The sequence below is a fragment of the Danio rerio genome, chromosome 21, assembly GCF_049306965.1.
Source record: "Danio rerio strain Tuebingen ecotype United States chromosome 21, GRCz12tu, whole genome shotgun sequence".
Classification (NCBI taxonomy): domain Eukaryota; kingdom Metazoa; phylum Chordata; class Actinopteri; order Cypriniformes; family Danionidae; genus Danio; species Danio rerio.
In genome coordinates this window covers 26,553,984-26,580,175 of record NC_133196.1, presented here as the reverse complement: position 1 = coordinate 26,580,175, position 26,192 = coordinate 26,553,984, and the positions used below count along the sequence as shown (strand labels likewise).

Below are 26,192 nucleotides of genomic sequence, written 5' to 3'. Positions count from 1 at the left end.
TTTAATCACATAAGATTACAAAAACGACTGCTTAATATACGATTTGATTTGCTTCAGAGAAATAAGTCTAATAATGTAATATGTAAACAGTTAAGAATCCAAATTATTGTGGTATTTCTGTAAATATAGTGAGACTGACTAACAGCAAGCACAAAAAAAGGCATGTGGAGACTGTGACTTTCGCACAGCAGAAATCAATGATCATAATAATCACATGTCGTCTGTCATTCTCAGCATGCACATGGTTTCCTCCATTTATCAGAGAACATTCATACGGTCATATGATTACACTAAAGCACTGACAACACATTAGTTTCAAAGCTCAATGCTACTGACTGAGTGTGGTAAAGGAGAGATGCACTCACTGGATTTTATTAATGGGAACTTTTTTCTCTTGAAGTTGTGAAATCATGCCTTTCTCTTCTGAAGGCAACAGGACAAGAAGAGCCTCGCCTCCCTCTTTATACCTGCAGAGAAACAGAGAAAATGCAAGTTTGTAGAGTGACCTCCACTAATATTGCCACCCTTGAAATAAATGAGCAAAGGCAGGTTTGAACAAATGTCTTAATTATTTGATCCTTTGAACTCAACATTTTATCATAGAAAAAAAAATGAAGAAGCTTGGGGCTGCACAATATATTGAAATGATCAAAATATTGCAAATGTGCAAATTTAGGTGTACATATAGCAATACTATGCAATAAATGAGCAAATTAATACAAAAGTATCTTGGTATGACTGTCTGCCATTAGCACATCATTTGAAAGACTTCTCAGCACATCAGGCAATGCAACTACATGAGAACCGACATCTCTGAAAACAAGCAGAGTGGACATGCTGGTTTTCTTGTCTGGAAATCTGCAAGGATTTTAGTATAAATGGTGAAATATGATCATGCAAGTAAGGCAATAGTTAAAAAAGCAATAAAACAGCAACAACGTTTCTCAAATGTTTGTTTTTTGTTGCCTTTTTCTGAGTGTTCTTGATGCTTTCAGGTTGATAAAACTATACCAATGGAGCAAAGTAGTGATTATATATTTATGTTTGTTTACTATGTTAAATTTGTTTTCTGCAATAGTAAAACATGGCTGTTCAATTTCAGAGGTTACAGCAATGCTTTTTTTGTCCCAGAATTAACATTAAATAATAGACAGAGAGGGGTTGTTTTAAGATATTGCTACTTACTAGGAGCACGTCTACAATACCAATTTGGATTAGTCAATTAACTTAAGTTGCGTGTTTTTGAACGGCGGGAGGAAACCGGGGGGAAACCCACGTGAGCATCGGGAGATCATGTAAACTCCGCACAGAAACGTCTGGTGGGCCACCGTACCACCCATCTAGAAAAGGAGGAGGAGGATTAGGGGTGGAAGGGGGATTCTTCAAAACGAAGGTGGCTGTGATATGGAACTTAGTGCATTTATAGTGCCTTCGTGAATTAGTGAATCATGAACTGGATAATGCATGACCAGTTGTGCTCAATCATAAGCACGTAATCCTATCAAAATTAGTTTAGAAATAGACTTCACTTAGCACGTTATAGCATATCAATTTTTTTTTCAATATTGCACAGCCCTAATGAGGCATTTTTTACTTGAGACTCTCTCAAACAATTGTAGTCATGTTGGTGATGCCGGATTGTGGTCCAGAAGACTTACCGACCTCTTGACTGAGATAAATTTTACTATTCTCCAGCTGAGATTCTTGGATGTTTTTATGGCCAGTAGATTTGTCTTTCTAACAAGAGTGTTGGGAAAAACAAACACACATCCTCTTTCAGGCTGATTTGTAAAACCAGCTGCAACACTACAACTTCTTAATTTCTGCACTGATAATTGTATTTATTCAAATTTCCTATAGCCACTTCATATTCTGTGAAGCTCAAAAAGCTCGAACACAGCTCTGTTTTTTGGTTTTACACATTGTAATGAATGATTAAGCTTTGCCTATGTGTTAAATGTGATACGGGATATCATGGTTGAAAAATTTCCAATTCCTAGTCACCCATTGGTGCTAATAATGAAAAATATCAACAAGAATATACTTCAAAACAAGCTCATTTGAATTAATAGCAGTGATAATAAGTGGTGTACAAATATTTATATATTTTAAAAGGGCACCTATGATGAAAATCAACTTTTGTAAGCTGTTTAGACAGAACTACGTGTAGGTACAGTGTGTCCACTGTCATATTGGAGTGATAAAAAAAAAAACAAGAAGTCTCTTTTCTTTAAAATACGACATTAATCCCGATCATTAAAATAGGATCCAAGTCACAGTGATTTTGAGGTCCACCACAACGTGACATAGAAGTGCAGTTTTCCTCGCCCACTAAATTGATTACATTAACATTTAGATTGACAGGTGCCATGTCTCCACGGCAACATTTTTTTGCAAACTGAGATAATGAGATAATGATCTTATTTCAGTTTTATCTGTGTCCGTCTCCATCACTGACTGCTGTTTATCTGACAACGCATAATGAGTAGCAGACACACACGTCGGGAGCAGTGGTAGAGGAGATGCAGCTCATTTGGATTTAAAGCCACAGGTTACAAAAACAGCTACATTGTCCTTAGACACCAAAATGGGCAGATCTCTGACGGGTATTTTGAGCTGATACTTTACAGACACATTCTGGAAACACTAAAATCTTATCTTACATCTTGAAAACGGAGTAAAATAGGTGTCCTTTAATGAAATTATTTTATATTAAGCGAAAGGTCAAAGTTTAAAAAATAAGACATGTTTAACAGCCTTCTTTACTCATATTTAACAATATTAGTGCAGGTCACTATAAATACAGTGTTTAGAAACATGCTGAAAATGGGGAAAAATATACAGGGGGGCTAATAATTCTAACTATGTATAATATATATATATATATATATATATATATATATATATATATATATATATTGACAAACGTAAGTTATGTGAACTGTAGCTTTAAGGTCACAGCATGTGGTCTGCTGCAGTACAGACCTCTGTCTCTCTTTAAAAGCTCAGCTCTACCATGTTGGTGTGAAACTCCTGAGATTTCTGCTGAGGGTGGTGATCTATGAAGGGGAGTTACTGAGGATATCGATTCCACGCTGAAAAGACAAGCGGAGCGCAGAAAGAAGAGAGCGAGGCTGGCAGCTGGGCGGACGGCAGGTGTGTGGCGTCTTGCTGTAAGCGCTGAGAAATTTGACAGGTTTCTATAGTGAGACTGCAGTGCTTAATACTCGCCCTCAAGGTGAGACTGAAACAAGTCAAGCCAGAGTCCAAAAATGGCACAACTCAATATCTGAGCTGCTGTTAATCCATCATGAGCTTGGCATATCTGTGTGGTGACTTAATTAGATTTTATTTATGAGTAATAATTATAATGTCAACGTTGTTTTCGAATGTTTTAGGTATGTGAAACTGATGAGGAGCAGATCTGCCATCTGGTGTTAAAGCAAAGTAACAGATTTTTTTTTTTACAATTCGGTTTGATGAGTTAACCATCTTTCAGTATATTAAAAATTAGTTTTATTCAGCGGTGGAGGCACCTAGGTCACTGTGTATCTCACCTAGGCATCCCCCCAAATGCAATTATAGCAGCTAGGACTCAAATTTAACAAAATGAACATACAGGCTAACATGGCGCAAATATTTGAGAAAGATATTTAGCAAATCTTCTCTAGAGAACATTTCTCTATGGCAAACATTGTGGAGTGCACAATGAATGGCATGACAAGCAGTTTTTCTGATGTTACCCTAAAAAATGTTCATCCAATTAAATAGAGTCAGACCGACATTTGACATTTGTGTGCGATCGGTAAAAACATGGTGAATGAAAACTTTTTAAAAACCTCAATCATGGAGTTACCTTGCACGCTCGAGAAAGGTGGACACCATGGCGGAAGAATTTCTTTTAGACAGGTAATGTTCTGTTTTTACAACTATTTTAGCTTTACGCAAAGCTGATTTTACGTTAGATGTTGTTGTAACAAATGGGTTATATCTTCACAGAAGTGTTGGTCAGCCACTAAAATCTTCCGATGAAAGACTGATCTGACTATTTTCGGTTTCATAAGAGACCTTTTAAAGCATTGATAATGTAGATTTTACTTAGTTTAACAACAAAACACGAATACATAGCGCTATTCAGCCTAGCCAGCTTTACTGAGGTGAAGATGGTTTTATATTCACATCACATTGGTTCAGTTTTGAACAATGACAACCTGTGACACTTTCCTTATATTGTTTACCATGCTACTCTGAATATTCACTCTGAAATAGCATGTTAGTTTGGCTTAGTAATGAGTGTAATTCCTGCATGCCGCCGGACAAGCACTAGTCACTTTTAACACATGAAAGAGGGTTCTGGGATCTTTAAGGTGTGCATGCTCGTGTATTCACGAGCTGTGATTGTGATTCAGAGATTTATGCTAAGCTGTTAGCATTGTGTAAGATCACCTACTGCATCTTTAAAGTTAAAATTTTATATGAAATGGACAGATTTCAAAAGACTTTGCTTCTTATTTAAAGTATTAATACACAAAACTTCTTGCAATTATTGAATGTGCTGAGCAACGTCTAGTGAAGTTTGATTCATGCATCAACTGAAACAGTATATCCTAACAACGATTTAAACAAACGAAAATGTTTAAACAAGAAGCTTCAGATGGTGTTATGCACATGTAGCAGTTAAAACAACAGAGAACTGTTTCAGTTCATTTGTTGTGCCAACATGAACATTATTAATTAAGGATATGTGTACCATTGCACCCCAATAATAATGTGTATAAGTGTTACCTTGCTGTTCTGCCAACTCTGTGAATATATGTGTTTGCATCTTCAGGACAGTCAAACTGAAGCACCCAGTTTACAGCAGGAAAGTCTAAAACCACAACACAAAAACTTAAAGAGTTAAAATCTCTTTGTATATTATGGAAATTTCAATGCAAAAACTTATTTCTTCAATGCAAAGACTTATTTATTTTTTGGTCAAATAAAAAAAAAACAGGATGTACTAAATTCAAACAGTGGAAAGGTATAGCTGAAATAGCATGAAATGAAATAGCATGAAAGGCTGATAATATTGCATTTTTAAGGTCTGCAGAAGTCAGAGATTCTAGTCCCGCAATAATTTTCCCAGTTTAGTAAATCTGGCCCAAAACGTGTTCAATCACAGCTATCAATCACACTTGCAGGGCATGCTCAGTAATTAATATAATATTTTCAAGCATTAACAAACAACAGCTAAGACTTAAACTCAATGTATTCATTAAATTGATAGCACTAGATATAGCTTTTCGAAGTCAACACAGACAGATGTTCACAAAACAAATTTGCATTACCAAGTCCTCTGGCAGCGATATCTGTGGCAAAGAGGACTGCAGAGGTCTTGCGGACAAAGTCATTGTACACCTCCACCCTTTTCATCTGTTGCTGTTTGCCATGCAAAGCAAGCACGGAAATACCCGGACGCAAGCGACAGAAGATCCGAAACAGATACTGAACCTGCACACACAGGAATAATAGCAACAATTTAGCATTATTGCACTGATACAAAAATCACACAACATAATATAAAGACCATCGTAAAAACACAGGAACAGTAATCACTATTTCAGAAGGTATTAAAAAAATTATACATGCATATGCAAAACCCTCTAAATCAATCAGACTACTTTTCTTGTAAATGAGCATTTTCTATCAGGCACCTCTGAATAGGTTTGATTTTATGGGTAATAATAAGGTCATTAGTTGATAAATAAAATAGCTTTTTTTTCTTTAAAAAATGTGACTTTAAGACTATTCTTTGATTTTTAACAAGGTAGATTTTCTTTTGGCTCAATCCAGCTAAATCCCCTTGTGCTTTTTTTTTGCAAAAACTTCAACAAATTACAAAAAACAAACTACTGCTTGTGCAAGGTGTTTCTAATGCAGTGTCTATGGGGCTGAGAGTAAATTTGACATTATTCTCGCCTCTGGTTGCCGTCATTAGTCTCACACTTCCTTTTTTCTGAAAGTCTTTATAACATAATTGTGGAGTTTTTCTTTTATTATTTGAGCAAATAAGATTGTAAACAAATTATTTGTTGTATTCTCTCATTCACTGCACTCTAAATTTTCCAACTATGATGACTTCTGCTGCTGAGAAGCCCGGAAATGTGAAAAGGGTCTATTGGGCCAAGCCACTGTCATTAGTTAAAAAAAGAAATCACTAAGCCACAGAAAAATGAATAATTGAAATTTGTCAAGTAAGAGCATTAGGTCAATAACATTAAAATTAACATCAATTACAATGAATCTATTGTAATTTCTGATTATTGGCATTTAGATTTTATGCAAGTAGAACAATGTAAACATTGCAAACATTGTAAACAAAGCTTGCGTGTGTGCTACATTTCCCACTGTACAGTTTTTTTTTTTCATTTTTCTTATAATGCAGAGTTTTGGAGTAAAGAATGTTTTCATTTGCCATTCAGTGTCAGTTGGACAGCCTCCTCTAGTTCATCGAATACCATCCTGTAAAATGAAAATGTGAATGTGAATGAAACAGTCTAAACAGTCTGAACAGCTGCTTGTTGAAAACTGTTATTTCTGAATGGGCTGACGCTGAGATTAGAAGGGAAATAATTTGTTGAATGTGTACTACATGCCTTAAGCATTTGCTCGATGTCATTATCAAATTTTTTTCCTGAAGTGGCATTTAGCAACTTTTGCATCTGAACTCTTAATATAAATAAATATAAAAAATATATATACCTAAAGTTTTTGTTCAAATAAATAAAAGCTGATTTTTTTCCCCACAACGATGCCTCTCGCACATCATCTTTTGGGAGAAACCTGTGTCATTTCTGGTCAAAAGAACTTGCTGCTTGAATAAAAGTAACTTTAATGCCTCATTCACACTAGGAGCAACTTTGAAGCTGCCAGTCACTCTGGGTGGCAATCTGCTGCAAAACGCAGGTCTGTGTAGGTCTACAGCAAGGAGAAAACAACCAGCCTCTGAGCGAACTGGATCACGTGAGCTCTACTGGCCTATTGGCTGTCGCTCAAGAAAGTCGCTCTTCATTTGCATAAAGTTGAAGGATTCTCAACTTTGTCGCATCGCTTAACGCGTAGACGGAGGTCGCCGGAAGTCACTCACTCTCGATGAACAGTTGCTTGTCAATTTGCTGCTGAGAGTCGCTCATAGTGTGAATGTGAATGTAGTGGCTTAAGTCAGAATTTTCCAGGAATAATTGAATATGAATTAATAAATGAATAATTTTAGGCTTGTAATATTACAAAGATTTACATTTTTTATTTACTGATTAACCCTAAAAAATAAACGTATCTTTGGTCAATATGGTAATCAAAAACATTAAAAAGTCCTTTGAACTTCTGAACTGAAGTGTAAATAAAAAAAATTATTGAAACACAATTTGTAAAAATGTATCAATAAATCGGAAATAATTTGAGCTCTTACCTCTTTGCAGCACGCAAAAAACACTATGATCTTTTTCTGAAGGTGACTCCTCAAAAATGAGTAGAGCATGTTGACTTTCTGGTGCAGCTCACAGACCACGTAGTTCTGCTCGAGGGTGGCTGGAGTACTGTGGAAAACATCAGTGTGTGTGATGTATGTCAATAAGTCACAGCCTGACCCTGCTGCCCAACAAAATCGCTGTAAAATCACAATCTCACCTGAACTTGGCCTGCTCGTGGACCCACACATACTCTGGGTCCTTCAGGCTCAGTCGAGCCAAATCTTTGACAGACCTGGTCTGAGTGGCGGAAAAGAGAAGCGTCTGTCGAGATTTCGGGAGATTTTCAACAATAGCATTGAGTGTGTCAGCAAAACCCATGTCCAGAATCCTGTCGGCTTCATCCAGTACTGTTAAGGAAGAGGAAGCATGTGGTGTCATTGAAACTGCAAATACACTACCATTCAACAACTTTGTTTAAGGATGCAGTAAACTGTGCAAAAGTGACAGCAAACATTATGCTGCTGTATTTGGGTTTACTGCCATATCAGTGAGATCATTAAAACAGTACATTAAAACATATTTCATAAAAACTTCTCAGACAAAGATCAAACAGTTAAGTACAAAAAATACAACTTTATAAAGGATTCTTCAAAATAACTTTTAACAAAAATAGTAAAAGTTCTCTTAGTCCATAAATACATCAAAAAAGTTAGTGCTGATAAAAATGACGCTCTCAAAACCAAAAGAAATGGCGAGTGGAAAAAAAATAATATTAATAAATATATTTTCGATACTCTTTTCATCAAAGAATCCTTGGAAATGTATTGTTGAAAATTTTGTCATATTTCTTAAACAGCAAAACAGTATATCGGAATGATTTCTGAAAGATTGTGTCATGTGACACTCAAGACTGGAGTAATGAAAATTTAGCTTTGCATAAACTCTAATAGTGGCCCATAAGTTGGGACACATCTGTTCTAATTTTTTAAAATACCTTTTAAAAACTGTTTTTTAATTACTTTTGTATGTTTGATCAAATAAATGTAACACTGAACCACAACAGTGAGTCTTGTAGAAATAGTAAAAATGATATTGTACGAGTCAAATGTATTGTTTTTTTAATGGCAAAAACATTTAAGATATATTACGTGAAGATCATGTTCCATTAATATATTTGTTACATTTACTATGAAATTCATTCATTTTCTTTTTTCACTTAGTTCCTTTATTAATCTCGGGTTGCCACAGTGGAATAAACCACTATGAAATTCAAAGTAGGTCAAATAAATGTTAGACATCTTGTTTTTTTCCAGGTCAATACATTACTAAAGGAGCTGTTTATCGTGATTTACATTAAATTGTACCAGATGTTGATAAAAATCCCCCCCAAATTTTTAAAAATTAAAAAGAATTTGTGTAATAACAATAGAATTGCACAAACTGAACTACTGAAATGTACTTAAAACTTTGTATAAAAGTCTTTCTTGCTTATGACAGCTTCAAGACACATTTTGTATGGAGAATGAAGTTGCATACATTGCTCAGGTGTGATTTTTCTATAACTCTATAGTTCTATAACTCTTGATGGTTCTTTGTGTCTCGTGTATGAACTCTGATATTTAGTTCTTTTTTTCTATTGGATTGAGGTCAGGTGATTGGCTGAGCCATTTTACCAGCTTTATTTTCTTTTTTAAAACCAATTGAGGGTTTCCTTGGCTGTGTTTTGGATCATTGTGTTGCTGAAATGTCCTACCTGGTTTCCTCTTCATCATCTGGTTATGTAGGAGCTGGGACTGAAGCAGCTAATATTCATTTACACTATAGTAGGGCAGGATTTCTTTCTAACTACAGAGAGATTTAAGCTGCTGTCTGTGCTTTGCATGCCTTTTTACACCTTGCCTACTTTATGTGCTGGATAGTTTTTCTGTGTTTTTTTATTTCATTACACATAACCTAATTTCTAAATAAATTAGTTTTGTTTTCTTTGTATGTATTGATTTATTTGATTGTTACATCTGGTGAAAAATTCAAGTCAACAGCACCTTTAGAAAAATGTTTTCTGAGAAAAATGGTGATTTGTTTGATACTTATTTTACCCGCTATATATCAAAACATTATTTTTTGAATAGTATAATCTTCAAACAGTATTTACAGCACTTTTTAAACAACATCTCACCAAGCATGTGTAGATCTGAAGCATGAAAGGTTGCCGTTTCATCCATGTGCTGCAGTAAACGTCCTGGTGTGCAGATAATGATATTTGTGCGATGGATCTTCTCAGATTCATCTTTCAGATCCTGCAGCCAATTACAAACAAGAATAAATTATAACACAATGAACACATTTTCACACCTGTAGATTGTTTGCTTTATTCTGAAACTGGGATTAAACTGTTATAATGTTGCAAATTCATAAAAAAAAAATCACTGAAGACTAGTGACACACCTTTCCACCAATCACAAGGCCAGCAGAAAACTCATGGTTCTTGCCGACCTTCCTCAACACCTCAAAGGTCTGATAGGCCAGCTCTCGTGTGGGAGAGATGATGAGAGCGCCGAGGCCGTCCATCGCAGTCCACTGTTCACGATACAAACACTCCAACACCTGCACAAGACAATAATCTCAGCAAGGACACTTTGAACAAAACCAAAAAAAAGAGCTAAAACTTTTTTAAATTAAAGTGCAATTCCTTCAGGTCTGGGCATGAAGAGTCTTGCACACAATCCATGTCATCAACATATAGGACCATGATGAAAACTGAATAGAAATATTCATGGTTCTCATTGAAAACAAATGCTGAATTACGTTAGAGATGTAAGCTTTCACTCTTTTTCTGACAACAAAGAGTACAGATTTGTTCAGTGCAAAATATTGTATTTTATTAAGTTCTCTATTTAATTTTTTTTTTAATTAATAAGAAGTATTACATGTGGAAGTTGAAAACGATAGCCTTCTGATCCTATTTGATCCTCTGGTGTACTATTTGATCTTAAATTAAACATCTCAAAAACTGTATTTCAGGTGAACTCCACATCACACATATTGTTTCATTTTTATATTGTAAAAAATGCTGTGAACAAACCTATATCAAGAAGGTTTATACATAAAAATAAATGGTTTTAATATGTTACTCACCCTCATGTTTATTATTATTATACTGGTAAAAATTAAAAGGGGTTTTCAACATATAAAAACTCATAAAAGTGTCACACAGTTTCACATTTCTTTCTTATAAGTAGGCCCACATTGAATCAGTGCACAGAAATCTGCAGATTTTTAGCCCATCATTGAGTCTATTTATTTACTTGTGTAAATGTGTGTAAATGTATATTAATTCAGTTTTCAAATTCATTTCACTAATATTATTGTGATATAATAATAGTAATATTAAAGTGTTCATATGATTTATTTACAATACATTTTGTAAAGTGATATTTTCTGTCTTTTCGCAGATCTATTAAATGAGAAACTTGCTTTATTTACCAAATAAGTGGATCTAATTGGATTTGCATTATAAACATTAAATAAAAGTTAAAAAGCTATTGTTTATTATTTAATATATAAAGTTTTTAGTTTTAATTTTAACTAAAATCATTCCGTGTAAATCCACAGATTTTTTTTACAAAATTCTCTGCAGAAATAGCAAAAAAAAAGATTTTGTTTAGCTCCGCTTATAAGTAATAAAAATAATAAGAAGAATAGTAAACAGAGTAAGCAAAAAATGATTATCATATTTTTTCATAATTTAAAGAATACAGTCCATAAAACTTCATTCAGTGAAATAACAATTTATATACCAAAAGAAATCACATCAGACATTTTAAGAACTAGAATTTGATGTCAAATTAAATATCTCTACTTGAGAATGTCAGTGCAGACTCAACATATGAAATGCCAATTAATTAATATTTGAGAATTACAACAAAAGCTTTGAGATTTATCACTTACTGGGATGAGAAAGGCCAAAGTCTTTCCAGAGCCCGTCTTGGCAGCACCAAGAACATCTCTGCCTTGCAAAGCAAAGCCAATGGTCTGTCTCTGAATCTCTGTAGGCTGCCTGTACTGAGCTTCAAGAAGACCTACACACACAAACAAGACAAGACTATTATTATTATTATTATGATTAAGAAGACATTGTTGAACTTATATTAAGCACACAGATTAAAGAGTGCTCACCCTTTAGGGTCTTTTTTGACAGTGGGAAATCAGAGAACTTCACCGCCTCTTTGGGATTGATCTAGAAAAACAGTTTCTCATGAAAAACAACTTTCTGAGGAATATCAAGCGGTCAGATATAACTAGACTAACTGCCTTATTAGAAAACCGCACATTAAATGTAAGATCACTGGATACTATAGCATACCAAAATCTATCGAATTCAATTTCATGTAAACCTTTACATCAGTAATGTGGCTTGTTCTGATCCAGGACGACAAAAATCATGACATGTTTACGTGAAGAGGCTTCCTGACCAGATTTAACCATCAAATATTAATATCTTAAGGTCATACGACATGTCTTCTAAACAATCCTCATTAATGTCAGATGTTTACATTTATCTGATCTGCCTGTCATCTAACAACAGCTGCATAAACAACCATAAGGCAACTACGAGACACTTTAAATAGTTGTCAGAACTGTTAATAGCAGCCTTTTAATATCTCACCTCGGAGTATTTATCCACCAGTTTCTTTATGTTTTCTCTCTCCACCTCCCAGTCGCGTTTCTTCACCTTGCTTTTCTGAGATCGTTTGACTTTGGTTTTCGTTTTGGCATACTTCTTTTTCCATTTCTCAAAATTCTTCACAGGGTCATCGGTTATATTTGTCTTCTCTTTAACCTTTTTATCCCGCATTCTCACTCTACTCCTAGAACCAGATAGTGACAACACGTGAATGTTTCCTTCACGAGATGTTTTCCTCGCGGTGAGAGTTGCTGACACACGGAATCAGCGCCATCTAACGACCTGGAGCCGCGAGAGGCTCGTAAAGGGAGAAAGGCACAATAATCTAGAAATACTATTATAGATCAATGGTTTTTAAAAGTCATTTTAAATATTTTGTTCTATTCATGTATTTATATCATTTATTTATTAGTATAATAATTAGAGTGTATCCTAATATAGAATATTATACAATATATATATATATATATATATATATATATATATATATATATATATATATATATATATATATATATATATATATATATATATATATATATACCAACAACAGCAACAGAAACAATACAAAGAACAATTCAAATAAACATATGTCAGGGTAAGCTATAATAATTTACATTTAAAAGAAGTGATTTTATATGTAAATATAATAAGAAGTGATAATATAATATAATATAATATAATATAATATAATATAATATAATATAATATAATATAATATAATATAATATAATATAATATAATATGATTGAGTGCGACTTTGATTTGTAAATTTTATGTAAAAGCTTAATTTTTTTTTACTTTGGTTTACTGGAGGTCATGCAAGGAGTTTATAAATGTAAAAAAATCAGACACACTTAAAACAAGAATCATGATTACAAACATCCAATTTAATGATCACAGTCACATCTAAACTACTAATTAATTGTCATTTTAAAAATTCATTCTTAATGCAAACAGTAGCTTGTAAGCTCGAAAAATCACATGCTTTGCATTTTTGTTTTATCAATATTTATGGTCACTTTTCTTCAAACAACAAATTTTGACAAAATATTTTTTTAAAAAATCATATCGATAGCATGTTTAAACCCTGGCTAGCATGTTTAATATATTCTAACATGAATTAAGGGGCGACGGTAGCACGTTCGCCTCACAGCAAGAAGGTCGCTGGTTCGATCCTCGGCTCCTTGGCGTTTCTGTGTGGAGTTTGCATGTTCTCCCTGCCTTTGCGTGGGTTTCCTCCGGGTGCTCCGGTTTCCCCCACAGTCTAAAGACATGTGGTACAGGTGAATTGGGTAGGCTAAATTATCCGTAGTGTGTGTGTGTGTGTGTGTGTGTGTGTGCGTGCGTGCTGCTGTAGTCTAATTTGTCAGTAGTGTGGTAAGAACTGTGCTGCACTTGTGTTCCAAGGGGTTTGTTCTTCAGCATCTTGGGTTCAGACTCAGGTTTTAAAAACTAAAGGTATTTAAAAAGGTAATTAAAATGAGCTGAAACAACATAATTCTTGAGATTTCATTGGAACAACTTTTTTTTAAGTACTGAAACCTTATTTGGAAACCATTGCCCACCGAGCAGGACATGTGGTAGATGTACTGCAGTTGTATCTCAACAGCAGTACATTATAGTAAATGTAGTACTTCGGTACTATTGCAGTGGTTATACTATAGTTGAACTGCAGTAGTTGTACTCCATTTTTACTGTATAGTAGTTGGTTGTATTAGTACTTGCAGTAATACGGCAATATACTTAAATAATGCAATTTTTTTGTGTCCAAAAAACTTACACCTTTCATAAGTTAACTAAAACTGCATTATTCATTTAAAAAACTGCAGTATTAAAAAAATAATAATAATAAAATAAAAACTGCATTAATCTTTAAAAACAATGCAGTCATTTTTTTTGTAAGGGACAAAATGGAATATTGTTAGCATGTTTCTACCATTGCTAACAATACATAATGTGTTACTAGCATAAATTAACATGCTAATAAGACATCTCTTTGAATTAACACGTTGTTATCATGTCCAACATCTTTAACATTAACCAAACATGACTTGACATGTTCCTAATGTTTTTAACTTGTTTTGACCACATGGCTAACATGATATTAATATTGTTGCGATAATGATAACACGTTTTGCATGATTTAATTGTGGATCAGTATGTCACGACCATTATTTAATATAATAATAGCAAAGTTTATTTAATAATAAAACACACACACAGTGTTTACTGCTTTAGACTGTTTACTTGAGAACCAAATAATGATCTTAAACCAGGAACACAACGAGCAGTAATCTGGAGGTTTAAAAGCAGAATCTGATGTATGGCATACAGAGGTTTGCATCAACATCTACTGTCTCTCAGACCCTCTTTTGGATTCAAAGGAGAACTTTTCATATCTTTAAAATAGTATCCAAGATTTACAGGAAATCATTTATACAGTATAAAGGCACTATGCCTTGCTCTCTCTCTTAGATATTCACATATTTACATAAATATAAAACAAGAACAAAAATACAAAAGGCAAACCAGGTCACCTCTCTCTGGTAGCAGATTCCAGGCACTTTCCTGTAAACTCAAAACGCTGTGCATTCAAACAGCACATCTGAGAGTTACTAAAATGGATTTTGTAATGATAATCAGAAGTTGAAATTCATCTGTACTACATTTATATGTATTTATATTGTGCTACGATCACAATCATGAGCTTTAATCTCACATCCTCAGTGCAGACTCACATATGATAACACATAAGGGACATTTATGATGTTGTTGCTTTCATATCAAATACTTTGGTCCTTGGAGGAGCTTTACTCACTTTTTGCAAAACTGAAAGTGTAAAACATGTTTCAGGGAAAATCCTTCTCTTATATTAAATAACAAATCATACAGAGGCTTAAAAGCTCTTTCCACTCTATACACATACTTTTACTACATTCCTCCCAACTTTCATAACTCCAATCACACAACAACTCCTGACAGTCAAGAACACCTCCTTGTCTCTTTTCAAAACAGCCAAACTATTCAAATTTAGTAATCTGGCAGAATCTACTTTAAAGTAGGGAAAATTGAGAGATCTGAAAGGCTCCTTGAGTCACAGTGAAGAGTCTGTCATCTTGTGAAGTGTTTGCTGGAATGGGTATTGGTTTGTTCTATGGCAAGACCTCAAAAGAGATCACAAATCTTATTTATATTGTTATATTCGAGTAATACTGGTCTGGACAAACATGAGATCAGACTTTCTCCATCCTTAGGGTAATCCTTTATGTCCTTTCAGTTTCATTCTGTGGTTCAGCTCATGCAGGACAGACTGAAGGAGCTTCATTCTCTACTTAAGATACAAAATCAATGTTCTTTTCTTTTGGCACAGATATTTCTGTTTCCATTGACGGATTGCTGCTGACTTGTATTAAGTTCTGTGAAGGAAAGAGAGAGAAAGAGAGAGAGAGAGAAAATGAGCTTTAACTGGTGGTAAACAAATGTGTTTATCAGCTATAAAGATGCATGCAGTACCCTCTTTGCCCATGATCCTCCTCTACCCAGGCCACAATCTTTCCTTCCCAGCCTGGCACCACTGCATCATCCTGAAACACCTAGAAAAAAAAGACAATAGTCTGCTTTAATAACTGGGTATACAATATATGCCACAAATTTGTTCTTTGTTTCCAATTTAATTTATATGACTGCTTCTCAATTTGTAATATAATATAAGCTATGATATAAATAGTATATATGTAATGGTATATATATATATATATATATATATATATATATATATATATATATATATATATATATATATATATATGTGTGTGTGTGTGTGTGTGTGTGTGTATATATAGACATATATACATACACACACCATTTATATTTAGATTTTTATCATTTTAACTCAGATTACAAATTAATTAATACTACATACTTACATAGATTTTTTTGTATGATTTCAGTTACTCTTGAAGTAACATATTTTTAAACAATAATAATTGTATCTACAATAACCCTGCAATATTAATTATAATGCTAATTAATCAATAATATTATACTATTTTAATAATACAAAATCTTCCTGCTGTTTGGCTGAAACTCCATGAAACGGGGCCTACTGTCCTCACTGAGAATCACTGATTTCCACAATACCAATCATAAGGCCATTTTTTATGGTTTCTGCATAATTTGAAAGCTGAATAAATACATTCCCGTGGATGTATGTTTTGTTAGGATATAACAATATCTTAGCATTAAACTTGAAAATCTGAAATCTGAAGATATAAAAAAGAACTAAATATTGTGAAAATTGCTGTTAACAATTTGTTTTAAATCACATTTGTGCAATTAACAAACCATTAACTAAGACTATTAGCACAATAAAATACTAATCAGCTGCTTATTAATAGTTAGTAAGATGGAAGGAAGTTTTAGGTAGAATTAGGGATGTAACATAAGATCATATTTTATAGCTACCAAAGTTAAACATTGCAATATTAGGCAAGGTAATACGATCTAAAGTGTTATCAAAGCACTTTTATATTTACAGATGGAAAATTATAAAATGCCTATATAATGGCTCATAATATTTACTTTTTAAGAAATATTAGGATAATTTTGACTCATACAATGTACTGTTGGCTGTTCATACAAATTGACCTGTGCAACCTTAAGACAATATCCTGTGGATGGATTATTTATCATTACCTCTTCCTTAACTGTGCCAAACTCTGGATCCAGTGCTTTAAAATGGTAACGATAGTTGCCTTCCCGATCAACAGCAGTCTTGAAGTCTTGCAAAGTGACTTCCCCCAGCCTGCCAGCATAAGACAACACAAAGATTACCAAATTTCATCCCTCAAATCCTGAAGTAAACTTCATTGTGTAAGAAAGTGTCAGTCTGACCTCTTGGGAATGTTGATCATGAATGGCGTGAGCGAGCGGTCAGTGAAGTACAGGACTTTGGTGAGTGCAGACGAGCTGAGTGCTGGACTGCTCTGAGAATGAGCGATTTCTGGATGAGAGAAGAAGAAATTCTTCACTTCAACACACCTACAGAGAAACCTGACAAGTACAAATGACGTCCATTTTCATTTCAATGGCCCTGCCATCTCCTGTTTGAGGATTAAGGTTTATGCTTACTCGAAGTAGGAGGCCAGGAATCCCGATCTGAGTGAGACGCTTTATGTCCTGGCGATTTGCCTCGGGTCTGCAAAGAAACAGACTGATCTGTGACCAAAAGATTCTGGGATAATGCCGAACTACTTCAAAAGCCGATGTGAGAGAAAGAACAAGCATCTATCATACCCTCCTCTCATGTCTGTGGCGTGTTTCCAGGTCATACATGCGCTCCATCAGGCTGGACACTCCTTGCTCGAGGGTGTCGAGAGTGTGATGCTGGGGGTCGTGACCTCCAAAGCTGTTCCTCAGACTGCGAAGAGCATCTCTGACTAACTGCAGCTCCTCAGCCTACAGGAGACATGGTTGCATAGACAGTTGTGTTCAAAAGTATAAGCACCCTTGGTAAATGTGTTTGAAAAATGCTGTGAAAATGAATTTGCTTTATTTAGAGATGAAACTAAAAAAAGATTTTCAGCAGCAAGATGGGTTTGTTGCACCATGGGACAAGGTATCGACTGTTAAATAAACTGCAGGATCATCAACTGCAAGATAAATTTAGTTTTAACAAATTTAAAAAAAAAGTAAACTTTGCTGGGTTTGTTCATGTTTGACCCAGCCTTGGGTTAAAACAACTCATTTTACTACATTAAACCATAGGGATCTTTAATGTTGCTGACTTGTGTTTCTGGACATGATGTTTAGATAGACTTGCAGATGCTATCAAATGCAACCAGATTTAAAAATTAAATCTGACTGACTAGGCTAGAAGTCTTAAGCCACCTTTCCACTGCAAACGACAAGCGACAGAACGGAAGTCATTCATTTCCAATTAGCTGCATGGAGTTCCGATCATCTCTGTATGTGGAAAATTCTAATCCAATTTGAGCTGCGAATACACTGAAATATTTGAACTTCTGCAACTAGACCGTATGCAACCAGCCAACCAGATGTGATGTCAGAAATCAGAAAAAAGTCTATATTAAAAAAAAACATTTTTATTAATAAATGAGTAATAATAAAATTATTTTTAAAAATGTGTTGTCTCCACATTCCCTCCAGAAATTTTAAAGGTCTATAAGTTTCTAGTATTTATTAATTTATTCTTTCAATCATGGTGAACGGACAGAAAATAAAGCCTCCTGCTTTTGCACTCCTTTATTTTGGACTCTGTGACAATCAGTTTCTCCCCGATGGTGCAAGACAAAACAGAAAATTCTGTGCGACTACCACAAGGGAGTGTATTCCGACAGTTGTGTCCAAATGTCATGTGCAGTAGAAAGGTGGCTTTAGAATGGACCGTGGTTACATTTCCTACAATGAAAAAACAAAATCACAAACATCAAACTTGACAAAACAATGGACCACATGGTATAAAAGTAAGGTTTTGTCATGGCCATCCCAGTTCCCTGAGCTTAACCTAATAGAAAATTGGGTTAAAGGGGAACGAGCATGAAGTTGAGCACCAATCTCTTTCCAGGTTTCCTTCAAACATCCTTCCTTCACTCAGATGTTATTAAAGTATACAATAAAAAGGTGTGAATAGTTTTGATCAGCTTGAATTGGAGAAAATAATTTCTTTCATAATTATTTTTTGTGATTATTGATTTAATGATACAAAATGCATTTATTTTCATAGCTCCCTTTGCTCATGTTTACCAATGGTGCCTACTATTCCTGTATATTTATAAACATAGTATGATATAATTGAGAAGAGGCTTCAGGTTCATTTACCCCGTGGTGTGGCTTCGTTGTTGTTGTGACGGGTGGATGTGAGTAGCCATTGTTTTGTGAGCCAGGAAGCTGAAAAAAACACAGCAGGACAAGTCTTCACTTGAAGCTCTAGTGATTAATGGAAACACTAAACATAGCGTTCAATGTGTGAAGGCAAACAGCTGAAGGGAGACTTGTCTAATATACATACCTCCTCTGTCTGATGGCTCATTAACTCTTTGAGGAGACTCTGCTTATCCTCCAGCTCCCTCTGCAGGCAAGCCTGAGAAACACACACATTCTCTGTCTGACACCCATACTGCAAAAACAGGTGCAAAAACAATATAATGAGCTAATTGCATTCACTATTAGGGTTCTTGCTTTGTTTTTGCAGGGTCAGCCAGGCCTGAAGTTGCTATAAAAAAAACAAAAAACAAAAACTGATCTACATTTAAAATAGGAACAATAAAGTATTTTTAAAAAGTTTTTATTAGTATATATAATTTTGTTATTCTACAATTCAATAGTATATTTATTTAATTACTATTTATGTAATATTTATTTAATATATATTTTATATAAAATGTTTAACTTTGTATATATTTTAGAAATTACACTTGTTTTAACCTATAATTGAGTTAAATAAGGGACAAACCCATTATTGTGTTAATTTTTTTTTTTTTTTCAAAAGTTTAACCCTCAGAGAAGAGGGGCAAATTATTTAGCCTTTTTGGAGGATGAATAAGGTCATTGTGGTGAGGCGCATGGTAAAAGTGTAATTATCTTATCTGAGTTATTTATGTACTATTATTATTGTTGTATTGGTTTTGTATTTATGTAATTTTTTATTTTTTACTATCATCATTTTCTGGATGTGTGTTTTTTTTATTTATTGAGTTTATATTATTTATCTGTATTTAATGGATTTATGAAAGCAACCTCTAATTACAGTCACTGCTGCTGTTGGATAGGGGAAGGAAAGGGGGGGTGTTAAAAGGAGGTAAACATTTGTAAACTGATGGTACTGTTAAATTATTGAAAAAAATTAAAAATGTAAATCATAAATTTTTTTAAACCCAATTAAAACAACCCATTTTATTACTTTAAAGCAGAGGTCTCAAACTTGATTCCTGGAGGGCTGCAGCTCTGCACAGTTTTGCTCAAACCCTAATCAAAAACAGCTGATCCAAATAATCAAGAGTTGCGGCCCTCCAGGAGTTGAGTTTGAGACTAGTGCTTTAAACAATATGGGCTCTATTTCATCAATGTAGGCGCAAAGTCTAAAGTGCATGGTGCAAAACTATTTAGGGCATGTCCAGATCCATTTTTGCTATTTTAAGGACAGAGGTCCAACATGGTTGTGTTTATTCTCTTAAACCAATCCCAATTTTATTTTTCTATAGATATAGCTTATAAATTTATCGTATTTTTTTTTTAAGCATGACGATAAAAAACAAACACGGTTATGAATATATTAAAACATGTGCCTGTTTGTTGTAAAAATTCGTAATAATGACAAAAAATACTAATTTGTTGATCTTCTTACTTCCGGGTACAACTATGCTGCAGTTGTGGCTGGGGTGTTCTGGGAACTTTTCTTTAAAGAGAATTGGGACACCCCTAAGGGAAAGGGCTAAAGACTAGAATTGGGACTGAGCCTTAATGTGTTATGGGTGTGTTTTGAGCGTTGCGCCATGGCACATTTACTATTTACATGACAGACTTTGTATGTGGGAAAACTTTAGGCTTCATGAGAGAGAAAATAGTGAAGTTTAACAGTCTAACAGACCATCTGCATCTCCTGAGCCTCGTCCATTCGGCCTCTTTACTTTCTCTTTACTTTATTCCTTTACTTTCATAGAGTAAGGAAACGGTTTTGTACACACTACACTGAAGACATCCATTAGCCTACATATTTAATTTAGTTTAAGCGCAAATATTTGTTTGAAAACAATTTCTAAATTCAGTTCTAAGTTTTCTCCAGACACACATCCTATTCTTATGCCCCATTATTCTTATTCTTATGCATACGTCTCCAAAACCTGATAGGTGGACAAATCTAAACTTTTTTTATTAAAGCAAACATAAATATTCATATAATAAAAAATACTGCTAACAATTCTAACATTATAATAAAAAAGCAAATTGTCATGAATAAACTGAAAAAAAGCACCCTGACATGAAGACATGGAGGTGATGGTGTTTAAAATTACGTAGAAAAGAATTTTTGTAACATTTTAATCCTTTAATTTTTTTCGTTTATAAAGATATTTGTGTTTGGACCTGCATAGGCGCATAACTAACAAGCTCTGCACTGGACTTGCACTGGACAAATAAAAAGTGCCTTAACACACATACGTTTTACACCAGCAAACCCATGAGTCCACAAAATAGATTTGGTATTCAAACAATGTGGCGCAAAATTCTGCGAATTGCACCTAGTACATCTTGCGCCTTATTGCGCAGGGTGTATGATAGGGCCCTAAAATTAATTTGATTGTATATTCCAGTTTCCAATATGTTGTAAACGTTGAATAATTTGAATACATTTTATTTATACTTTAAAATGATTTAGTTTTAGACAAATTTACAAAAATAAAATATTGAACCCACAATTACAACTGAAAAAAGTGTACATATTCAAAAATGTAAAATATTTTAAAATAATGTCAATATGCATTTTTTATTTATGTATACAATATGTGTACATTGCATATTTTTAATTATTAAGTATTATTTCATATTTTTTAAACATTACTATTACTTTGTTTGGGAGATTTACATTTGTGTTACTTCATGCATTTACTGCCACCTGCTGATTTATATCCTCCACTACCAACCCATGATGCAGCTCTCCTTTACATCCGCTCTGCTAGTACAGTATTGAATGTGCTACCTGCTGGCTGCTGCTGTCTGTCAGTTTGCGAATGGCCTCGTCCAGCTTCATCTGCTGCTGCTGCAGAAGCCGATCCTTTTGGCCCAGTTCTTTCTGTACAGCACAAAGATAGTAGTACATTTAAATACACAGTAAGAGGACATATAGTATTACAGCATTTGATTAGGAATAGCATCCGTTAAAGTGGCCGGAAACTACTTTAGAGCTAGTAAAATCTAACCTAATTATTTGAAGCACAACAACAGGCAAGCTACTCTTCTGGAAGCAACTTATAAAAAGCAGCAATAAAATCGAAAGCTTTTTGGGAGAACAAACAGTTTTCAAGTGTTTAGATGAATATGGCCACGGTGTAAATACACAGTACAGTTACAATCTCATTGCCACATTATAACATGATATATGCCTTCAGTGATTTCCTAAAGATGAATACTGAAAAAATAACGCTAATAACTGGAATAACTACATCAGTCACCATTGTTGATCTCATATAAAGCAAGAGACCGCAATGACATATGATGACATGTGCAGGTGTTGTAGTGGTGTCTCATTTCTTGGGGGTAAAATTTGAAGCCCTTCCCCTTCACACTCTGTTTCAAAGCCCGAGGAAAAGGGGAAGGGGTAAAAAAATAGAATAGGGATTGGGCCATATTTTATTATTAAATGTAACTATTTCTTATGTTTGTTATTACTACAAAAAACATGACATAGAACATAAGAACATAAGACTTGCCTTATATTCGCTGAGAAGTCTGCTCCTCTCTTCCAGCTTCTTCTGCAGTTCAATCTGACAAAACACACCCATGTCATAACATGTAAAGAATAAAAACAAAACTTTTAACTCTCATTGACGTGCACTTACATTTTGTCCTGCCAGCTCATCTTTGGCCATACTGGAGCGCAGGAGCTCCTGTTTGAGCTGCAGGACTGAAGACTCCTGCACAGCCATACGCTGCTGTAGAGCATCCTGACCACACATGACAGAGTTAATCAGTCACGCATTATATAACATGATCTGATATATTAGTCTGAGATATAGAACCATATTACATTTTCTCATAACGGATCAATTTCAAAGAAATGGGGAGTTTGGAGATGGGTAAAACTCACTTTCACTCCTTGCAAGTTACGAGCCTCTTGTTTAAATCTCAGCAACTCTCTCTGCAGGTAAATATGATATAAATGTAAACAAAATAAGTGATAAAGTACTACATAAAGTATTAAAACTTCTCTCGCTCTTTCTCTCTCCTAAAATACAGTACACACACATACACATGTATAACACATAATTAAACAATACATTTTAATGTATGACAAGTAGGGTTAGGTATATCGTATATAAGTATCAATATTTTCGATATTGGCAATGTATCAAAAAGATTGATCCTGAAACAGAAGTACTGTATCAATCCTTCCTATGTTTTTTCTTAAGTGATCGCTGATTTTAATATCTTAATAATAGTAATAATGATGGCACATTACAATAAATAAATATTTACTTAAATAGGAACAGGAATGGGAACTGTAATATTCTTCTGCTGTATCTCCTCTAATAGGTCAGTATTTGATCACAGCCTTACACTTTCAAATCAGCTTTTAAAACTCGAGCATGAGGTTGCAATCATCATGACTGAATAAAAAAATAAGCATACTGTACTCCAGTATATAATGACGAGACTTCATGTGAACAGTACGCCACTGATTATTTAAAAAAAAAAAAAAAAAAAAAAAAAAAAAAAAAAAATATATATATATATATATATATATATATATATATATATATATATATATATATATATATATAAATAAATAAAAAAGGCCCAAAAAAGAAAATTTTTCATAAAAAAAAAACACTAAAAGGAAAAGCTGTATTGTTGTGCAATGTAAGTTTTTGTCATATATGGTGTTATATAACCATTTATATAAATATTTTTATAACCATTTATATTAATATTTTTGTTTCATTTATAATGTTTTGTGATTGCAATAAAAATAAAAAGGAACTGTGTATATTATTTAATAATAATACTGAAGGTGAGTAAAAAAACATTATGAAATCACTATAAAATATTTAACTGAAGTATTGGTATGGATATCGATGACACTTGTATTGAAATACTTGGTATTGTATCGAAAAGAAAACCGTTGGTGTAACTGCATTACACTTTAATTGTTTTGATACACTGTTAAACATTAAGGTAACTCAAACTGTTTGAGAAAGCCGCATGTAACAAACAATTTAAGTTCAAAAACTAATCCTAATGAGTATGGTGAACTTAGTCCATTTGAGTAAACAAAGCAATTTGAGCACAGTAAAACCCAAAAAAATGAAGAGAACTCAAACCAACTGAATACTGTAAAACCCAAAAAGTTAAGGCAACTCAAACTGTTTGAGGAAACTGATTGCTATTTGAGTTAAAAAAAAAACTAATCTATATGAGTACTCTGAACTTACTCCATTTAAGTTTAAGTAATGATGTATTTAATTAACTCATTACCTTTTACACTGAGTTCAAAACTCATTTCAAATGAGTAGAATTAACTTTCAGTAAATTTTGAGTTAACTACACTCATTTCATTTCATTTTACTGTGTACTTTAAACCCCCTTTTTCTTTAACCCATTTACAAAATTACATTCATTCATTTTCCTTCGGCTTAGTCCCTTTATTAATCAGGAGTCGTCACAGCGAAATTAACCACCACATTAACAACTTATCCAGCATATGTTTTGAATAGCCGATGACCTTCCAGCTGCAACCCAGCACTGGGAAACATCCATACACACTCATACACTACAGCCAATTTAGTTTATTCAATTCACCCATACCAGATGTGTTTGATCTGTGAGGGAAACCGTAGCACCCGGAACCCACATAAACATGGGGGGAACATGCAAACTCCAATCAGAAATGCCAAACTGGTCCAGTCTGGAATTGAACCAGCAACATTCTTGCTGAGAGGAGACAGTGCTAACCACTAAGCCACCGTGTCACCCCCTACAAAGTTATATAAATTTTTTTTTTAAACTATTATAGTTTTGATTCAAAAAAACTCTTAGTTTCTCTTGTGTAGTGACAAAAAAAGTGCAACAATTCTTTGAATCCACAACTAAAAATAATGTAATTCATCACTTTCGGTCAATTCATTGCATTGTCTAAACAAAAGTACTTCTTAAAAAAGCTGCCCCCTAATGATTCTTACTGTATTTTATTTGAACAATATTTATATAAACATAGTATTAGATTAATACTTCATTCTTGTGCATACTCAAGAGTGTATAAATACAGTGCATTTGCCATACTTCGATAGCACAAATCTTACTAAAACAGCGCATAACAATAACATTGTGAATGCTCACCTTCAGATCTTGACACTCCTCCATGCTTTGGTCCAGACGACTTCGAATTACAACCTATAGCAGAACAACAAATGTTTTTTGGTGATTGTTGTTTCAGAAGAAAACCACCACAACTACAGTACATGTACTACACCAAAAAGTTCCCGCAACAACATCGGCAAAAACAAGGAAGAAATAGAAGGACAAACAGACACTGTAGTCGAGGAGGAGAAATAGATACCTGCGTCTCTCCCACAAACAAAGCAAAGTTCACCATCAGGGTAACATGATCTGCTCTGACAGGGTTTAGTGAAAGAGCGGGACAAAATGAGAGCAATGGGGAGAAGGAGGGGTGTAGGAAGTCACATTTTATTAAGAGGGAGGGATATGCAGGATATGGAAGAAAAGGGGCCAATTCAGGGTGAAACAGAATTGAACTATTATTAAGCCCCTCCCACTTAACACAAAAAACCAATAGTTGACTACCAGTGGCACAGAGACCAGAATTATGGCATCTTTTGGTTTCAGTGTCATATAGAAAAATTGTAAGATATTGATTTCATGATGTTTCTTCTGCAATTAAAGGTAAAAATATGTGCCATTAGGTGCTTGTAACACTGATTCCAGACATCTTGAGAAATGAACAACAGAATTTATTTTATTCAATTTCCAAAACCTGAACAAGACAAGATTTGCTCTATTGTAAGTTGAAACAACAATGAACGTCACCTAGTTTTTTTGCAATCAATATTTAGTAACCAGAGTTGTAGTAATGTATTACAAGTAATGCAAAAACATTAAGTTTAAGTAAAAAGTAAAGTAACAAATTACTTTACAAAAATTAAGAAATAATATTTGAGTAAACAAAAAAAAAGGAATCTGAGTTATATTATATTTTAAACAATTAATTTTCAAAAAATAAATTGCTTTTGAGAATGCATTCATTATTTTAAACACATCATAGAAAAAGCAAAGGAGACTGCCTCAATAGACCGTGATTTTAC

General features: G+C 34.0%; 2 protein-coding genes across 11 annotated transcripts in view; both read right to left on the bottom strand.

Moving 5' to 3' along the window:
* ddx10 (DEAD (Asp-Glu-Ala-Asp) box polypeptide 10) overlaps positions 1–12,348 on the bottom strand; it is a 51,229-nt gene extending 38,881 nt beyond the window's left edge. The window contains exons 1-10 of the mRNA XM_001922185.8: positions 12,118–12,348; positions 11,628–11,688; positions 11,400–11,530; positions 9,897–10,055; positions 9,628–9,748; positions 7,669–7,858; positions 7,451–7,577; positions 5,331–5,493; positions 4,786–4,870; positions 366–467 (exon numbers count right to left, since the gene is read on the bottom strand). Coding sequence (XP_001922220.1) covers positions 366–467; positions 4,786–4,870; positions 5,331–5,493; positions 7,451–7,577; positions 7,669–7,858; positions 9,628–9,748; positions 9,897–10,055; positions 11,400–11,530; positions 11,628–11,688; positions 12,118–12,306 — 1,328 coding nt within the window. The 5' untranslated portion in view covers positions 12,307–12,348. The remainder of the gene's footprint in view (positions 1–365; positions 468–4,785; positions 4,871–5,330; positions 5,494–7,450; positions 7,578–7,668; positions 7,859–9,627; positions 9,749–9,896; positions 10,056–11,399; positions 11,531–11,627; positions 11,689–12,117) is intronic.
* A 2,015-nt stretch (positions 12,349–14,363) lies between these two features.
* The window catches only part of dixdc1b (DIX domain containing 1b), a 50,279-nt gene continuing 38,450 nt past the window's right edge, over positions 14,364–26,192 (bottom strand). For 5 of the 10 annotated variants that reach the window (XM_073935388.1, XM_073935389.1, XM_068216057.1 and 2 more), the window contains 13 exons: positions 25,210–25,263; positions 22,961–23,011; positions 22,713–22,817; positions 22,584–22,637; positions 21,854–21,946; positions 19,169–19,276; positions 18,979–19,047; positions 17,434–17,595; positions 17,269–17,335; positions 17,032–17,140; positions 16,834–16,942; positions 15,652–15,731; positions 14,364–15,554 (listed from right to left, as the gene is read on the bottom strand). In XM_073935388.1, the coding sequence (XP_073791489.1) occupies positions 15,548–15,554; positions 15,652–15,731; positions 16,834–16,942; positions 17,032–17,140; positions 17,269–17,335; positions 17,434–17,595; positions 18,979–19,047; positions 19,169–19,276; positions 21,854–21,946; positions 22,584–22,637; positions 22,713–22,817; positions 22,961–23,011; positions 25,210–25,263 (1,068 nt within the window). In that variant the 3' untranslated portion in view covers positions 14,364–15,547. The remainder of the gene's footprint in view (positions 15,555–15,651; positions 15,732–16,833; positions 16,943–17,031; positions 17,141–17,268; positions 17,336–17,433; positions 17,596–18,978; positions 19,048–19,168; positions 19,277–21,853; positions 21,947–22,583; positions 22,638–22,712; positions 22,818–22,960; positions 23,012–25,209; positions 25,264–26,192) is intronic. The other 5 variants (XM_005161265.6, XM_073935392.1, XM_073935390.1 and 2 more) reach the window with 1 other exon arrangement.